Raw genomic sequence first — 17,972 nt, 5'->3', positions numbered from 1 at the left:
GAAGTTTAACAAAAGAACACGTGCTCATCCCTACTACCTCTGGTCTGAATGACACGCTAACACACATCTATATTTAGTAAATAATGTCTGAATGTTGGAGTGTGCCCCTGGCTAATCGTACATTTAAAAAAAGGAAATTGTGCCATCTGATTTGCATAAGGAATTCTAAATTATTTATAATTTTACTTTTACTTTTGATACTTAAGTATATTTTAGAAATGACATTTACTTTTGATACTTCAGTGTATTTAAAACCAAATACTTTCAGACTTTTACTTTCACTTTTACTTGAGTGACTTAATATTAAGGTATCTATACTTTTACTCAAGTGTGACAATTGGGTACTTTTTCCACCACTGCATAGCGGGAATACTAATCTAGACCTACAAATTATAATCGTTGGGAATGCAGATGGGAGACTCCTGATCAGAATACCAGGCAGGCAGCCACTGCGAGTGGAGTTTACCAGTCAAATTGCCAGTGTTAGAGGTTCCAAATTCGTTCAAAATGTTATATTTCAATAGTACATCCACCACCACAGAGTGGCAGTAGCTAGCTTTTGTCACAGTCACACACACACAAATTGTTAACTTGCCAATGCCGAAGAAGATATGTACATTTCCGGATTTCCGGCTATGTCGCTTTGGTCGCCAAAGTTCCACTTTCCACACGTGTTCAACCAGGTGCATTTGTTTTTCTTTGCGAGTTTTATCATATTTGATTTACGTAGCCTACTAGCTAGCTCGACTATTTGGATGATATATCACATGTTATGTAGCCGCTAGCCATAGTAGCTAGCTATAGTAGCTAGCTATTTATCCCAACATTGATCACACTTGTGCGCGTATGTACGAAAAAGTCAACTTGTGTTTTTATATGCACGTATTTTGCTAATCGAATTATGGTAACTAGTTAACGTTACATAGCTGCTAGCGGTCATGACTATCCATGCTGTCACATTTAGGAAAGAATGGAAAACATTAATATTGTCTTTCTCTTACAGAGAGAGAAAATAGGATATGCTGCAGCCACCATGCTAGGGACTCCAACATCCACCAATCAAGGGACAAGTGAGAATTCCATGTTGTTTGAGATGTCTCGAATATCCCCTCTTCTATTTGAAGACACTCCTGAATTAATCTCATCAGTGGCACCTGATACAGTCGAGGGATGCAAAAAAAACAAAAACAAAAAGAAGAAGACTAAAGCACTATCTGAACAGGGATCAGAAGAACCGGCAATTGAGCATAATCAAAAGGAAGGTCACCAGTCGACAGTAGAGAAAAGGGGTGAAGAACCTAAACATAAAGAGCAAACAGTGACCGTGGTGGAGAAGGAGAGGAAGAAACTCAAAAAAGGAAAGCAAGAGAAGCAGCTAAATGTTGTTCACGGTGAAATGGAGGTACCAGATCCTGAGGAACAAACTGGTGGGAAAACAAAGAAAAAGTCCAAGAATCTTCAAACACAACAGGTGGGAGCAGAGGGAGTGACTGCTGATGAGAAGAATATGAATAGCCGGAAGAATAAGAGAAAACATGATGACATTGAGCCAGAACGGGTGATAGACCGTGTCCTCTCAAAGGCTGCAGTAGACGTTTCAGCTGTAACTGCGCCAGATGAGGCCAGAAAGAGTAAGAAGAAGCACAAGAACAGACAAACAGAACTTGAAGAGGGAGCGGAAAGCTGTCGGACAGTTTCAAGAACAGCATGGATCAGCATGGAACAGCAGGATCCAGAAATCATAGAACTGCACACTGAAACAGTCAAGAGTGGTGAACGTATGGTAACTGAGGCAGAGGAGAACGTAAAAGAGAAGAGGAAACAAAATAAGAAAAAACACAGAGAGAGTGAACTGAATGATTGTCCAGATAAAGCAGACCGTCCAGGTATAAAAGAACAAACTGAAAGAAAATTGAAGTCAAAGAGGTCGAAAACAGATGGAGGGTCTACAGCTGTGGAGGGCAGCGGGAGAAAGAAAAAACAACACAGAGTGTCAGACAAGGGAATGGACAGTGTCCACTCTGCAGCAGATGTTTTGGATTTAGCTGTTCCAAATGACAACAGGACTCATGATGCTGGAGCAAACGGTGAGACAGAGGAGGGCGCCCATTCAGTCATTGTTGAGACGGGGACCCAACAACACAACAAACCCTGCCTAAAGGAAGAAACTCTAGGGTGAGTAGATGGAAACCTGGTTCACTTGTATTGAAGTGTGAATCTAGCGTATTTTGAAAGAGTGATTTCCTAAGTGAACACAACCATTGACAGTAGGGCAATTCCACAATAAGAGTGATGCTGAGACTCAGATTTTTCATTTTAATGTGTGCCCAACAAAAAACAATGTATGCAAAGTTAAACGAACCATACAAATCTTGGCACAATGATGACGTTTAACCATTTCCACTGAACCTTTTACGAAACACTTATTTAAGCTACTTGTTGAACAGTGCAGAGGCAAAGATTGGTTACAGAATGAGTGCACCAGCTGCACGAACCCTGTACAATTTTCTGTAGAACTTTAACTTTGCAATCATTGGTTTTTGTTTGACATTTTTAAAGTGAAATCAGAGTCCCCGCATCACTTTGTTACTGTGGAGTCGCCCAGATGCATTTGCTGGTGAAAACCAGACATTTTGTGAATGCAGTGTACCAGAATATAATTTTGAATTTTCTCCCCTCACTATGCTACAGTGTGGACGACTGGCAGGCTCTGAAGGATCTCAAAGAGTTCATTCCCAACATTGAGTCAAAGTCGGTTGACGAGATCCAGAAGATGATAAAGTATGATCTTGATCGATTCAAGGAATTCCGAAGACAAGGTAAGCTTATTCTTCAGTCGCTCATGGTTCAATAATTTTGAGTGTTTATCACGCCGTTATGTAACATTGTAGCAATGATATGTAAGATGTTACTGTGTTTAGAGATGAGACTGAAAGTATTATCATATGTTTTATCATTTTAGACCTAACCAGTTGAGCCCATGTGGAATCTTCTGTTGTTCCCAGGCCTTTCCCTGAGAAGTGGAAGATTCAATGGGCAGGAGAACGAACGACTGAGGAGTAACGTCTACGACTTCCTGTCTCTCACTGGGATTCAGAGTGGCTCTCAGCTCTTCCATCCACAGCGCTTCAAAGAGGAAGAAGCAAATATCAAGAAATTGAAGAGGCATCACAGATTCCATGAAAGAATAGGTGTGTCGTCTTGTAGCCAGGTTAATTAGATTAGAGAGCTTTCTGACACAGCCGGTTTTTATCCACATTACATCCCTGTTCTTCAGCATTGTCTACAGTGGTCAAGAAAATATGCTTAGGAATTTCCCAGAAAACTGAACTCACCTCGTCCTAACCTGTTGTTCCAGGTGAAGGAATACCCAGGTCTTGGCATCAAGTCTATATTCGTGGGAGGAAAATGTTTGATGGCAGCAACTACAAGGGCAGGTAAGACAGGGCTAGTTACTATAAGGAAATTACCCTCACGGTCACTAACAGCTATGACGGCTCACGTTATGTTGCCTCTAAATACAGTGTACGAGAGTATTGTAATATTGAATTGACATTTTCTTTAGTGTTCACAACTGTGCTCTTGTTTTAATATGAACCACTTCATGGTTTGCTAACATTTGCAGACACATTGAGGCACTTTGAATCCTTATTTCCTTGATTTCCTTACCGAAGGTTCACCAAAGAAGAGCTTCACTCTTTGAAAAAACTACAGACGTTGCACGGCAACAAGTGGGCGAAGATCTCGGCGTTGACTGGCCGAAGCGAATCGTCCCTAGAGAAACGTTTCGCTCAAATGTGTAAGTCGTTGGGAACTGTTCCCCCCCCCCCCGCCCCCACCGCCCTAGTTATTGTTATTGTTGATGAAGCGGAAGAGAGGAATATCCAGCATCGTGGCACATTTTCTTTATCACAGTCCATATTCTGCAGTTCTATCATGCATGCAATGATGGCCCAAGGAGATAAACTGTGGTGTGTTTCAAGTATCTTCTTTGTTGTTGTTGTTGTAATATCCCAAACAGTGGCAGTTCCACCAAGTACACATTACAGCTTTAATGTATTGACTCTGACATCCTTGCCGGACATCCTGCTCCACTTATCTTTTGGGGGAAATGGTTGTTAGCTTTGTATGACCTGGGGCAATGCTCCCGCCTTGTTTGGTGTGTATTTCTCAGCCGCAAACAAAGGCGCGTGGACTGAGGAAGAACTGAAAAGACTAATGGAAGCTGTGCGGAAGCACCTGGTGGGACAGGCAGAGCCTGGCAGTGGACCGGCCACCGTCAGGAAAGACCAGCTGTACAACAACATCCCCTGGACAGATGTGTGCCAGGTGGTTGAAACGCGCCACTGGTCCCAGTGTCGAATAAAATGGTGGGCAGGGGGTTTGAGGAGTCATGTTACAAAATAAACAATTCCCATTGAATTGTTTACACAAATGTTTAGATTCAGAACTTTTGTCTGACTGTTTAGACTGTGTCTTTGGTCCTGTTTTTCCAGGTTTGCTGTTTTGAAGCACAAAATGGCATGTGGACAACCAGTATTCAGTGGCGGCACACAATCCTTACAGGGCAAGGTGGATTTGATCAAAGCGTAAGTGTGTTCATTTCCATTCAGTCTATGCGCTTTATTAGCCCAGTCTAGTGCCGTTGACTTCCACCTTTCTGAACTGTTCTGATACACAGGACAAAAGGTAGACATTTGGTCCTGATATCTGCATGTGAAACTGTTGCATGGTGAATTTTTATCCATGTCATTTTTGACCTTCAAGGTTGAATGCAATGCAGATAGAAGATGCTGCAGATATCGACTGGGAAGAAATTGCTTACACAATTGGGTAAGAGGTTGTTATTAAACACAGATTGTTGTTTTAGACAATGTGTCATGGATGACCTTGTGTTTATAAAGGTGAGATTTTCACCAGGGGAGATTTGTATTGGGTTAGCATTCACTTTTAGGATTGTCTAAGTCTCTGAGTACAACACTGCATGACAAACCCTTTACAAATGTTTTCCATCTTCTAGGAGTGTGGAATGCAACAGTGCATGTCAGTGTGATGTACGTGTGTTGTAATGCAGTGCTATGGGCTAACATTTGTATGTATTTAATTAAAGGGATGTCACGCCGCGCTACATTCAGACACACTACTACAGGTTAAAGGTAGCCAACGTTCCGATGTGGCAGAGCATGTCCTTCTGTGGTAGGTGTAAGCTACTGTCATAAACACTATCCTCTTATTTTACAGGGCAGGGGAGAGGACAGAAAGAGTGGGTCAGGTTCGAACCCAGGCTCACAGCAGTAGTACACAGTACCTGGGAGCCCGAGGCAGCGGCTTAGACCACCTCTCTATCGCTAGGTTTTTAACATTTAGTTAGAATTGTTAAGTGTGAATCACTATGATCAGTTTAGTATTTTTAATGTATTTTACCTTTATTTAACTAGGCAAGTCAGTTAACAAATTATTTTCAATGATGGCCTAGGAACAGTGGGTTAACTGCCTTGTTCAGGGGCAGAACGACAGATTTTTACCTTGTCAGTTTGGGGATTCGATCTTACAACCTTTCGGTTACTGGCACAACGCTCTAACCACTAGGCTACCTGCCACTCCAGAAATAAAGGGAGAGGAAATGTTGCTATGTCCCCCTTGACTGTACTATTTAAATATAATGATACTTTGGGGAAGAGAGCTTTGATATAGTCCCAAGTCACACTTATTCCCTATAAAGTGCACTCCTTTTGACCATGGGCCCTGGTCAAAAATGGCACACTATATGGGGACTAGAGTGCCGTTTGGCACGCACATGGTTTGCTGCAACCATTTACATATTTAATTTTCTTTTCAGAGATCATCGACTTCCTCAACAGTAGAGTTCTCCCCAATTTTGAAGAGCGCCTCCAAGTTCTGATAAACTCAGGAAAGATGGTGTCCAGAAACGATCCTCAAGAGCTCTTTCTCCTCTCTGAGATCTTTGATAATGAGGACAGCGACTACTACAGTGAGGTTCAGAACAGTTAAAAACAAAGCACATGGACCTTGCTTAAGTTCCCTGTGGGGGTAGCTGTGTGCCCGTTCTTTCATTGTGGTTAATGACGATCAACTTACTTGTAATTAAATGTTAGTTTGGTTTTCTGTAAGACATTACAATGTCATCACCCCATAACGATTACTTTGATGTAATGCATTTTGTGGGGGGGATATGGTGAATACTCCGGTGACCAGCTGTGTAATTGTTTTGTATTGTGTGTTTGCAAAATCTGACTGAGGGGACATTTTTATAGTCCCTTTTCTTTTTTTGAGAATAAATGTCTCCTGGCTTCTTGTTGCTCTGTCTTGATTGGCCGGTCTTCATCCTTTGCGAGCATGTTTATGAAAATCACTAAACCAAAGCCTCTTAGCGATTGTCTACAATTAACAGAGCTGACAACTGGTGTTGAGCATCATACATTTTATTTAGTTATGTGAATGTATTTGACTGCTTCCAATTGTGCTTTGTTGAAGCTTTTCTGTCCACTGTCAGCATGTTTGATAGACATGACATACCCTTGGGGTCATAATGGAAACCCAGTCTGCACAAGATTCTCAAACAGGAATATCTGAACTCTGCTCAATAGGGCATGGAACAAGCAAAGAAACCCATGTCCCATGTATTACACATGTAGTAATGTGCTGCTAAAGAAACATGGGCTAACAGTATTAAGTGTGTAAGAAAAGGAAATTACATTAAGATTCCCTCTTCAAGAAACAGCAATAGCGTGAAGACATATTATCCATCGGCAGTCGAACAGTTGAAAGGAATGGGGATATCCAGCTAGTTGCACAAATGAGTCAAGTGAAGGCTTTGGGTGAAGTTGCCACTAGGGGAAACCTCACCCTGGAGTGGTTCAGACACGCAGACCAGCCATGGCCCTTTCAAGGGGATCGCTGCTCCAGTACCCATGGTCCCAGCCCAAGAACCAGCCAGTGAATGTGGGAGGCTCATGACCTTGCTTTAACTTCACTATGGGTGTACTGCTATCCCGCTTGGTAGGGTCTGTCTCTATGTAACGAACAGCTGACCACAGAACAGGAAATAGGCAGGAGGAGTGAGGAAAGAGAGAACAGTTAATTTAATGAATCGGCACATTTAAGTTCCCGTCTGCACTTTTATCAGGTAATTATGTAATCTTGTTTTAAACCCACCATTGCTTACCTGAGGCTATACCCTCCGTCTTCTCCTCCTCATGAGCTTCACCTCCGATCCAAACAAAGATCTGATGGGTACATGGAAAATAGCGAATCAACAGGGGTGCATTATTAGCAAAACAAGAGTTGGGCGCGTTCAGCAGGATGCAACGTTTCTGAACGTTCAGATCTAAATATGCTATGTAGAACAAACAAGCCCCTCACATGTGGAATAAGGAATCGCTTTGGTTCATGGCATTTCTACAATGTTCGGCTACTGAACGTGGCCCTGGTTGCACCTTGACAATCCCTCTACTAGTCACCTGTTCCCAGGTGTCCAAGAGCATGACATCATCTGGGGCCAGGTCTTCTTGTGTCATCTCCCCAGGCACCTCTTCAATCTGTGGAAATAGTATTGTGGCATTTTGATAACGGGCCAGGTCAGTGCACATTCAGGAGGACAAGAAATGGTTGCCCACAATTATGTATAAAATGTGGATCAAAGGCTATTTCATTCGCAGAGGAAACTGAATTTGTCTAAATGGATATTCAAATCATGTAAAAAAAAATTAAACAGGAATGGAGCAAAGTGCTATACTACAGTTATAACAGGGCAGACTCACAACGAACTGGCCAGTTTTGTTGGAGCAGGCAAACAGGCGTGGTGGATGAACGTCCATTTTGTTTTTCAGTCTGGCTGAGGTACGGTAGTCTGCTTTACCTCCTAGAGCATCCCAAAAGTCATCTTGACACAAACACATACATACAATTGTGGATCTGGAAGAAGATGGAGCTCATGGATAAGCTTTGTCTTATATCCTCATGATCAGTAACATTCTGTGGCTATTGGCTAAACACCATCTCCATGTGAATTCGACTGCTGACAGGGAACGTACCTGCTTCTTCACCCTCGGCCAGCTCTGAGGCTGAGACCCCTAGACGGTCACTTAGCTTTTGAGCTCCATGTTTCTCACTGTCACTTGTCCCCTTTCCCACCCATATGAAGGAGGATGCCGGCGTCACCAGCACAAACACATCGTTGGAGTTCAGATTTGAGGCAGCAGCATCAACCTTGAGTGGAGAGAGGAAGAGAGGAGGCAGTGAAAATACTGTACACTGGAGGTACTAACTACAGTTCTGCCATGGCAAACGGACTGTAGTCATCTTCACCAAGAAACCAACCATACATCACAATAGCTGGCTACTCAACTATCTACTGGGGTGTATTAGTGTAGTTTCGGCTTGTTTGCTTCCGTTTGGATCCTAGTGAATACACCCCAAGAGTAACCAAATAGGTGAACCTACGAAACATCCTTTATTGAGCTCTTCCCACCTCACCTTCTATCTCCTGTTACTCACCTCTATGGCACGTGTGCAGCCAGCAGGGTTGGACCGCACCTGGAACAGCTGTGTGTCTGCAGCCTGGGCCTGGCCACCCTCTCTGGAGGTACCACCCTGGTGCACTACCATCGGCTGCCCCCCGAAAAGACTCATGAGGTGGGCAGGCTCCTTACCCTGGATCACCCGCACCTTCATCACGGTAGAAACAGACAGAAAATCATAGAGTGAGTCAGATACCTGGCTTTAAACCTAACCTTCCCTCATTTCATTTTACAGACCAATGCTCTGACCCTGTTGATATCCGTGTCTAAATCCTGGCTTAGGCAGGCCACCAAAAATTCTGAAATTTCCATCCCCAGCTACAACATTTTCCATCAAGATATAACCGCCAAAGGGGGCAGAGTTGCAATCTATTGCAAAGATAACCTGCAGAGTTCTGTCATACTGTCCAGGTCTGTGCCCAAACAGTTCGAGCTGCTACTTTTAAAATTCCACCTTTCCTGAAATAATTCTCTCACTGTTGCCGTTTGTTATAGACCCCCCCTCAGCCCCCAGCTGTGCATTGGACACCATTATTGAATTGATTGAAGATAGATGGGTGGCAGAGTTTGTACTGTTAGGTGACCTAAAATGGGATATGTTTAGCACCCCGGCCGTCCTACAATCTAAGCTAGATGCCCTCAATCTCACAAAAATTATCAATGAGCCTACCAGGTACAACCCTAAATCCGTAAACATGGGCACCCTCATAGATATCATCCTGACCAACTTGCCCTCAAAATACACCTCTGCTGTCTTCAACCAGGATCTCAGCGATCACTGCCTCATTGCTTGTGTCCGTAATGGGCCCGCACTCAAACGATCACCCCCCATCACTGTCAAACACTCCCTAAAACACTACAGCGAGCAGGCCTTTCTAATCGACTTGGCCCGGGTATCCTGGAAGGATATTGACCTCAACCTGTCAGTAGAGGAAGCCTGGTTGTTCTTTAAAAGGGCTTTCCTCACCATCTTAAATAAGCATGCGCCATTCAAAAAGTGGCGCATGTAGAACTAAGACTTGACTTCCCTTGACCAGCACAAAAACATCCTGTGGCGTACTGCATTAGCATCGAATAGCCCCCGAAATATGCAACTTTTCAGGGAAGTCAGGAACCAATATACACAGTCAGTTAGGAAAGCTAACTTTTCAAACAGAAATTTGCATCCTGTAGCACTAATTCTTAAAGGTTTTGTCCTCATACAGATCACCTGTATGAGGCTGAAGAAATACTGTCACCACTGTCTACGATAATTGAGAATTTCAACAAGCATTTTTTAAAACATTTTACCCCCTTTTTCTCCCCAATTTCATGGTATCCAATTGTTAGTAGCTACTATCTTGTCTCATCGCTACAACTCCCGTACGGGCTCGGGAGTAATGAAGGTTGAAAGTCATGCGTCCTCCGATACACAACCCAACCAAGCCGCACTGCTTCTTAACACAGCGCGCATCCAACCCGGAAGCCAGCCGCACCAATGTGTCGGAGGAAACACTGTGCACCTGGAAACTTTGGTTAGCGCGATGAGACAAGGATATCCCTACCGGCCAAACCCTCCCTAACCCGGACGACACTATGCCAATTGTGCGTCGCCCCACGGGCCGGTTACGACAGAGCCTGGGCGTGAACCCAGAGTCTCTGGTGGCACAGCTAGCGCTGCAGAACAGCGCCCTTAACCACTGCGCCACCCGGGAGGCCCAATAAGCTAGCATAATGCAAGTAAAACTAAATGCATGCTCTTCAACCGATTGCTGCCCGCACCTGCCCACCCGCCTAGCATCACTACTCTGGACGGTTCTGACTTAGAATATGTGGACAACTACAAATACCTAGGTGTCTGGTTAGACTGTAAACTCTCCTTCCAGACTCACATTAAGCATCTCCAATCCAAAATTAAATTTAGAGTCAGCTTCCTATTTCACAACAAGGCCTCCTTCACTCATGCTGCCAAACATACCCTCGTACAACTGACCATCCTACCGATCCTTGACTTCAGCGATGTCATTTACAAAATAGCCTCCAATACTCTACTCAGCAAATTGGATGTAGTCTATCACAGTGCCATCCATTTTGTCACCGAAGCCCCATATACTACCCACCACTGCGACCTGTATGCTCTCGTTGGCTGGCCTTCGCTACATATTCGTCGCCAAACCCACTGGCTCCAGGTCATCTAAGTCTTTGCTACGTAAAGCCCCGCCTTATCTCAGCTCACTGGTCACCATAGCAATACCCACCCATCGCACGTGCTCCAGCAGGTATATTTCACTGGTCATCCCCAAAGCCAACACCTCCTTTGGCCGCCTTTCCTTCCAGTTCTCTGCTGCCAATGACTGGAACGAATTGCAAAAATCTCTGAAGCTGGAGACTTATATCTCCCTCACTAACTTTAAGCATCAGCTGTCAGAGCAGCTTACCGATCACTGTACCTGTACACAGCCCATCTGTAAATAGCACCTCATCCCCATTTTGTTATTTATTTATTTTTACTATTTTGCACCCCAGTATCTCTACTTGCACATCATCATCTGCACATCTATCACTTCAGTGTTAATGCTTAATTGTAATTATTTTTGCCACATTGGCCTATTTATTGCCTTACTACATTTGCACACTCTATACATAGATTTTTCTTTTGTGTTTTTGACTGTACGTTTGTTAATCCCATGTGTAACTCTGTGTTGTTGTTTTTGTCGCACTGCTTTGCTTGATCTTGGCCAGGTCGCAGTTGTAAATGAGAACTTGTTCTCAACTGGCCTACCTGGTTAAATAAAAGGTGAAAAAAACATTATAACAATCCGTGACCATGGAAACGTATTCCTATAGATCCAGCGTCTGCAGACAAAACAACTGACTAATATTGTTAAATTCTGTAATCCAGTGCATCTTGATTAAAAATGATCTGGACCGTATTATCGGGGCCAGACAGCGACAAATCAAACGATCCAGTCACCTGTACTGCCCCTCCTCCCAACTCGTCATCCAGCTGAGCAGCCAAGATGGCCGAGGCACCAATTTCATCCTGGCTAGAATCCACTCCTTGCCTGTGAAAAAGGAGTAATTTTCAAGTGCTATTCACATACATTTATGCTTAGGTTATATCATACAGTATATAGTTGGTTTAGATGTGTCTGATACAGTATGTAACAAAAGCCCTGGTGCACATAAATGATTAAGATACAGTAACGATAGAAGGACAATAGCAGTTTTTGCTGTAAGACTATGTAATAACACAAAGCTTCCAGAAGGATAATCTCCATTGTCTTTACCATATGTAGATGACCTGTCCGTTACGCCCTCCATGCTGGTAGTTGTAGAGGATGATGTAGCTGTCTCCCCCATAGAATCGTCCGTAAGTGGAGGGCTCCACAGGCACCTTGTCAGCTCCCTCAATACGCCAGATCTATGGATGTTAACAGGTAAACACAGCTCTTACTAGTAGTCGTCCATGAATGGAAAAAAGGTAACACCCCTTGCAGTTCTTTTCTCAAGGCTTGTTTGTGAGATTGTGACACCTTTTTGGTAGGTGTGCAGCCCCATAGTCATAACCCTTAGGGGCTGTAAGTATCCCTTTTCTGAGGACACAACTATCCTAAACCTTGAAACACAATATTTAAGGTTAACTACCATCGTACTATATGGTGTTTACTCAGGAAACCCCAGTGTCCCCGGGAAGAAAAAAAAAATCCTTACCTGCTTCTCTCCATTCCCCTCGTCCACCATCCCATGCTGAGCCGCCATGGCATCCGAGTGATGGAGAGTGGAGGCATCGAAGGGCACCTTCTTGATCTTGGCGATTTTGTTGGACACGTAGGCGGTTCCCAACCCCACTGTATGGTCCGCGTCACGCCAGATTTTGAAGAACTGCTTGAACAGAGGGGTCTCCCCATTCTCAGGTAGGATCTGGATCTGGGTGTGTTTCGGGTAGCCCATCTTTGTGATAAACTGTTCGGCAGCACTCATCGCCGCACTTCTCTCCTCTTTGTTAGCGTCCTTACCTGTTTTTATTCCAAATAAACTCATGATTAAACTGCAAAGGCAGAAGAAATAAGTGATTTCCAGGCACAACAGTATTCAAAATTAGTTTCTAATCTAAGAGAACATTAAAGCTTGGGGTTTTACAGTCAAAAGAAGTCATAGAGACCAGCTGCTGAGAAGAAACCAATACCTTTCCAGACAAAGATCATGCCATTGGGGCCATTGTCCAAGATAAAGCAGTCACTTGACTCCAGGGCATTCTGTGAAAACGGGTTCTCCGATGCTACCATATCAATGCCCATATCCCCACTGGCATTAGACACCTTTTGAAAAAAACATTTCAATGTAATATTGGTATTTGAAGGTCTGCTCAAAAACTGCTTATTACATAATAATTAACGATTAAATTGTTTCATTCGAAAATGGATCTGACCTTGTATAATTTCGCCAGCTTCCTATTGGACACGTCTGTATTTGTGTCATCTGCTTTTGCCTCAGGCAAATCGGGTTTGGGTCCAAGAATCTGGAATAAGACTACGAGAGTCAGGCATCTCACACCAAATTAGCACAATTATGTTAAAAAGTAACTAACTATAGATGTTTATTGGAAGCATATAAACAGTTGCATGATTTGAAGTGTATAGAAATTAACACTTTTTTTCCATCCCTTTCTCCTTATTGAAAGACTCACCTCCAGCATCTTCTCACATTCTGCCCCCTCGTCACATATGTACAACTCAGCCCGCCCACATCGTTCATTGTCACGGATATCCTTTGACACCTGAGTGGCCTTCAGCTTCTCAAAGTTATTGGCCTTGGAACCACACCATTGATAGACCTCCTGTAATAGAGACGAGTGAAGATGATCAGTACAGTGGACCAAGTGTAATAGTGTAGCTCCTCTGCCTGTTGACTATGTTAAAGCATACCGCAACATGTACAAATTATATTTTACATTATTCATGACCAAAACTGTATTGATTTCAAAGTGGATTACTTACAATAACAGCTTACTAACATGGGCAATGACTATACAGTCTTAGCCTACAGTGTACAAATACATTTCCACTAAAATCTGCAAATAACTTCACTAAATTAAATCAGTATATGTTTCCTTGATTTGTACATAATGTAGATAGTTTGCTGTAGAAACTCTTATAGATTTCAGTGAACTCACGTTGCCCAGGTCGAGGATAAAGATGTCTCCCTGGTTGAAGCTGTCCCAACTGACTGCTACCTCTGTGGCTCGAACCACACGCCGACCCCTGACCTGGAGCATACGCTGCACCTTAACCTCATTGGACACCACATGCTTGAACCCTGAAGCCACACCCCCTTTCTAAGGTAAAGATTGGGAAGATAATCAGTAAGGTAAGTGGATGAGTTCTTGAGATAAGTAAATACATTTAACAAACTTATTGAATGTCTTTCAACATTGCCAGTAAAAAGCACGAGCTGACACGCACCCCAAAACGATGGTGGAGGTGCTAACTAACGGAATAGTAAACTTTCTAAAAATAAATACATTATTGCATACTCTATATATACACCATATGCTTCCAACAATTTAACAGGTAAACCAACATTTTGGCCCACAGTACCTTCTACCCAGCACACAGTTCCTTCTTGGGTAGAAGGTACTGTGAACACTGTAGAAGAGACTGTGCCAAAACGTTGGTTTACACATTCAATTGTTAGTAGCACACGTAGACTGTGCGACTTCCTTTGTTTCTCTTTACACGCTTTTGAACATTACCATGTACTTCAGTCCAGTTTTGAAGTAGCCTGAAAATGTTCTTGACTCGTAACCCTGCACCTCACGGTACTGAATAGGTTTGCCACCCAGGTAGTCATCTATTTGGATGGTAAAAATGGCTGCTGCTCCACTCTCATCTTGTGTACAGTCATCTCCTGCAGGACCAGAGAAATAGCGAATGGTCACATTTCAAACATTATTTTCACAAATAATGGAATGGATTTCAATTGTAAAAGTGCATAAGCACACATCAGTGGACTGAAAATGTACAAACACTATACAGCATTTCAAGAAATACAGTCATTTCCACCAGATCAAGTTTTACCTTGCCAGAAGTGAAGGTCATACTGTAGATGCCCAGAACGTTGCTTGATGGTATTAAGAACAAGGTATGCGTCCCCTGAGTAGAACCCGCCATACAGACTCTCTGGCACAGCCACCAGGTCCAGACTCTCAACTCTCCACACCTGGAGCCCAGGCTTCTTCCCGGCCCTCTTAAACTCAGGATGGTACGCCATGCTATATGGGGCAGGAAAAACTTCCCATTCAACTTTGATACCTGTCCCTAGGATAGCCTGGAATCCAGACCTGTTTTGTGATAACATTCCACTCCGAACTGATAGTTAGGGATCATGTGCCAGTTAAGAGTTCAAATAAGGTCTGTGGAGAGACACAGCAGTTAAACCAGAGATGTTCTCTAATGTTGATACAAATAACTTGTCTGAGCAGAGAAAGAGATGAGGGAGTGCTCTCATATCTCTAGCCAATCAGTAGCATTAGTCTCATCTTGCCCAAGGGCTTTCTCCATTATCCTCCCCCACACATGATACACTAGGCTAGTCCCATCCCAAAAACAAAGAGGGGTGAGTGAGTTCATTTTGCATGGCCTGGTGCCCCGGGTGGGCGGAGTTTAAACATTTTAGACCATTCCATTGGTCCTTAAGTGAAATCTCCACCCAACCGGGGCACGCTGCCATGCAAAACACTGGCCATTGTTCCAGCTGCCAACATTATTTTTCTTGCCTGGCTACCAATCCGCATCACTCCGGCCAAATGCCTCACCCACTAACATTTCTTCTCCATTATGACCAATAGAGCAGTCATATTAAATTCCGTATGAGTCATCAGGCAATATTTTGTCCCCCCTACAATAAAACCACCTTCTGCATGGAGGATGTTCTCATGTCAGCTGATAAAACATTATTTTGCCCTGGTTTAATTAACAGATACTAGTTATATCCTCCGTTGGTTAACCTACTTTCCCTTTACACTTTTCAGAAAACTAATGGACACAGATTAAACCTGGTCCTGGACTGAAAAACACTTTCAAATTGAGAATCTCCATTGAAGACCCTTCTTAGTCCAGGACTAAGCTTAATCTTTGTCCAGGAAACTGGCCCTATATCATGCCTAAGGCTTCTCTTACAGTTTATAAACTGCCCAAGAAACCTCTCACGATTATTGTGCAAGGGAGTCATTAATCACGAGATAAGGTACTACTTGAGGGAGTGCCTCATGACTACCCAACATCTCATAAATTAACATTTGAGAAGATAAGGAATTCAATTAAGAAATATTTTCTAATGTAGAAAACAACTGTTTACAATTTAAATTGTAACATTTATTCAACATCCTACTGGATGGAACATCTTAACTTTGTTTTAACAAAAACAAAAATCCACAACGACATTTCATTGTTGTTTCTGACTTTCAATGAGGAAGGCAATCAAGAGAAATGGAGAACATAATAAGCTATTCTAAAGTTGTAAACTTTTCATGTCAAAACAAATCTTCATTCAAAACAAAGTAGCCTACCTGGTGTGCAATAATAAATAAACGATTATGCGTGTCGTTAGCGGCTGGTATCAAGAGGTTGCTCAGCGATAAAGTGACACGGCGCTTCCGTAGATTGTGCGGGATAAAATGACTGTATGGGCGACTCCCTTCTGCACCAGGTACAGGTAACTGCCAAAATAAAGGAAACATCAACATACATCGTCTTAATAGATCGTTAGACCACCATGGATGGCTACGTTTAGACAGCCCAGTTCTGATATTTTTCCAAGTAACATAATCACAAAATATGTTTTTCAAACCTGATCTGATTGGTCAAAATTTGTGAAATAAAGATCAGAATTGGGCTGCCGATGACCCAACAGCTTCAATGCACATTGGCATACATTCCACAAGCGTCTGGAACTATATTGGAGGGATGCTACACCATTCTTCCACAATTTGGTGTTTTGTTGATGGTGGAGGAAAACGCTTTCTCCACCATCAATTCTGGAGGAAAACGCTCCAGAATCTCCCATAAGTGTTTAATTGGGTTGAGATCTGGAGACTGAGACGGCTATCCACAGTAAAAAATAAAATAAAAAAATATATAAAAAAAAATATATATATATAGTATTCCAATAAAACGATTCTATTAGAATCCAGAAGAAAGATCTATCAGATCAGATTGTATCTTTTAGGAGTCCAATAGGACTGGTTCCAAAATCTGATCGGATTTTATTTTGGATTCAGGATTTTTTATTGGAATCCTATAGTGTAGTACCCCGTATAATCGGCATATTCAACAGCGTTTAAGAAATATATTACCTTCAACAGTGTTATCTTGTGATCAATCCATCAATGTTTTTGAATTATTGGTGTCGTCAAAAATGTTGCCAACGGGTTAGCAATTATAATGTTTGACATTTCAGTGAAAATACTACTAGGTCTACGATCAGCTTTTGATAAGCGTTTTAACAAAAAAAAAAAAATAGGTCCCGTATTATCGGCATACGGTCCGCAGTTATTGGCCACCTTACTATTTTGTTCAATTACAAGATACATCAGTTTAATTTTGTTCAAAAAAGAGACACCAACCTCGTATCCTAAATGTTTACTAGATATCTGGCTAGCCTTCCAGTAAAAAAAAAGAAATGTCTTGCCCGTCAACTTTTCATTGCGAAGCCCGGTGCGCCTTTCTGTAGACTCTAAAAACGGTTCTTCACCAACATCTTCTTCAGTGTTGTAAACAAACAATGTCTCATTATTTGTTTTACATATGAATCTTATGTAGATAAAAGTAGATAACAGTTTAATACTAACATATGAGTATGAATAATTTAGGTTAAAAGTTTGATATTAAATGGTGCGGTCTGTCGCGCAGTCGAATTTTACAATATACAGCGTGTCCCACAAAATGTGTGTATATATATAAAATATATTACTGAAAACTCTCAAAACCTAATTTACAGAAATTGCAATGAAAATCGGTGGTCAGCTAGCTAGAATGGTGTATTTATTCGCAAGGCTTACCGTTATTTTCCAGGTCATTTAAACGTTGAGCTCGAATTGATTTAATCCTCCAACCGCTAGTGTCCGAAGTTAGTTTTTTTTTACTAGGGTAAAATGTTTGTTTTTTTAATGGGAATCAGAGTTATGTTATAGTTTTTTTTCCAGCAGGACATATAGATATAGAGACGGATACAGAAAGTGGTTAATTAATGGCACAGACAATTGGCTGAGCTTTGGCTCAAACAGAGGTCACCGAGGGGGCATATCTGTTCCGGAGCCAGGAGTTTAGACAGCTACACCAGAATCCACCACACTGCTGTGATTTTTCTATTAGATTATTGTATATACAATCCAATAGTATACGCATAATCCTATTTGATTCTAATTGGATCCTTGTATTGGAATCCTATAGG

The 17,972-nt window shown here is 42.3% G+C and overlaps 2 protein-coding genes across 7 annotated transcripts; one reads left to right on the top strand and one right to left on the bottom strand.

Moving 5' to 3' along the window:
- The first annotated feature begins 547 nt into the window (after positions 1-547).
- On the top strand, positions 548-6,316 carry LOC110490383 (transcription termination factor 1). Of its 2 annotated transcripts, none has more exons than XM_021563747.3 (11): positions 548-683; positions 1,004-2,175; positions 2,692-2,819; positions 3,006-3,191; positions 3,359-3,437; positions 3,675-3,799; positions 4,175-4,370; positions 4,497-4,589; positions 4,768-4,833; positions 5,111-5,196; positions 5,840-6,316. In XM_021563747.3, the coding sequence occupies exons 1-11, from the start codon at positions 612-614 to the stop codon at positions 6,010-6,012; spliced, it is 2,376 nt and encodes a 791-aa protein (XP_021419422.3). In that variant the 5' UTR covers positions 548-611; the 3' UTR covers positions 6,013-6,316. The 2 variants fall into 2 exon arrangements, with proteins under 2 accessions (XP_021419422.3, XP_021419423.3); XM_021563748.3 differs by having other exon boundaries at positions 624-844.
- A 111-nt stretch (positions 6,317-6,427) lies between these two features.
- LOC110490384 (gelsolin) lies at positions 6,428-16,222 on the bottom strand. 5 transcript variants are annotated; one of them, XM_090200537.1, is made up of 16 exons: positions 16,090-16,222; positions 14,600-14,793; positions 14,275-14,429; positions 13,696-13,857; positions 13,210-13,359; positions 12,952-13,041; positions 12,709-12,841; positions 12,234-12,538; positions 11,810-11,943; positions 11,494-11,584; positions 8,518-8,688; positions 8,055-8,229; positions 7,782-7,903; positions 7,482-7,559; positions 7,177-7,247; positions 6,428-7,048 (listed from the first exon to the last, which is right to left on the bottom strand). In XM_090200537.1, exons 2-16 carry the CDS (start codon positions 14,790-14,792, stop codon positions 7,009-7,011), a joined length of 2,070 nt encoding a protein of 689 aa, XP_090056663.1. In that variant the 5' UTR covers position 14,793; positions 16,090-16,222; the 3' UTR covers positions 6,428-7,008. The 5 variants fall into 5 exon arrangements, with proteins under 5 accessions (XP_090056663.1, XP_021419425.2, XP_021419426.2 ...); XM_021563750.3 differs by having other exon boundaries at positions 7,187-7,247; XM_021563751.3 differs by having other exon boundaries at positions 7,187-7,247; positions 14,600-14,812; positions 16,090-16,198.
- Positions 16,223-17,972: the final 1,750 nt, after the last annotated feature.

Source organism: Oncorhynchus mykiss, chromosome 15, assembly GCF_057628025.1.
Source record: "Oncorhynchus mykiss isolate SJ-2025 chromosome 15, ASM5762802v1, whole genome shotgun sequence".
Lineage (NCBI taxonomy): Eukaryota > Metazoa > Chordata > Actinopteri > Salmoniformes > Salmonidae > Oncorhynchus > Oncorhynchus mykiss.
The sequence above is the reverse complement of the archived record's forward strand: the minus strand, read 5'-3'. Positions and strand labels throughout refer to the sequence as shown.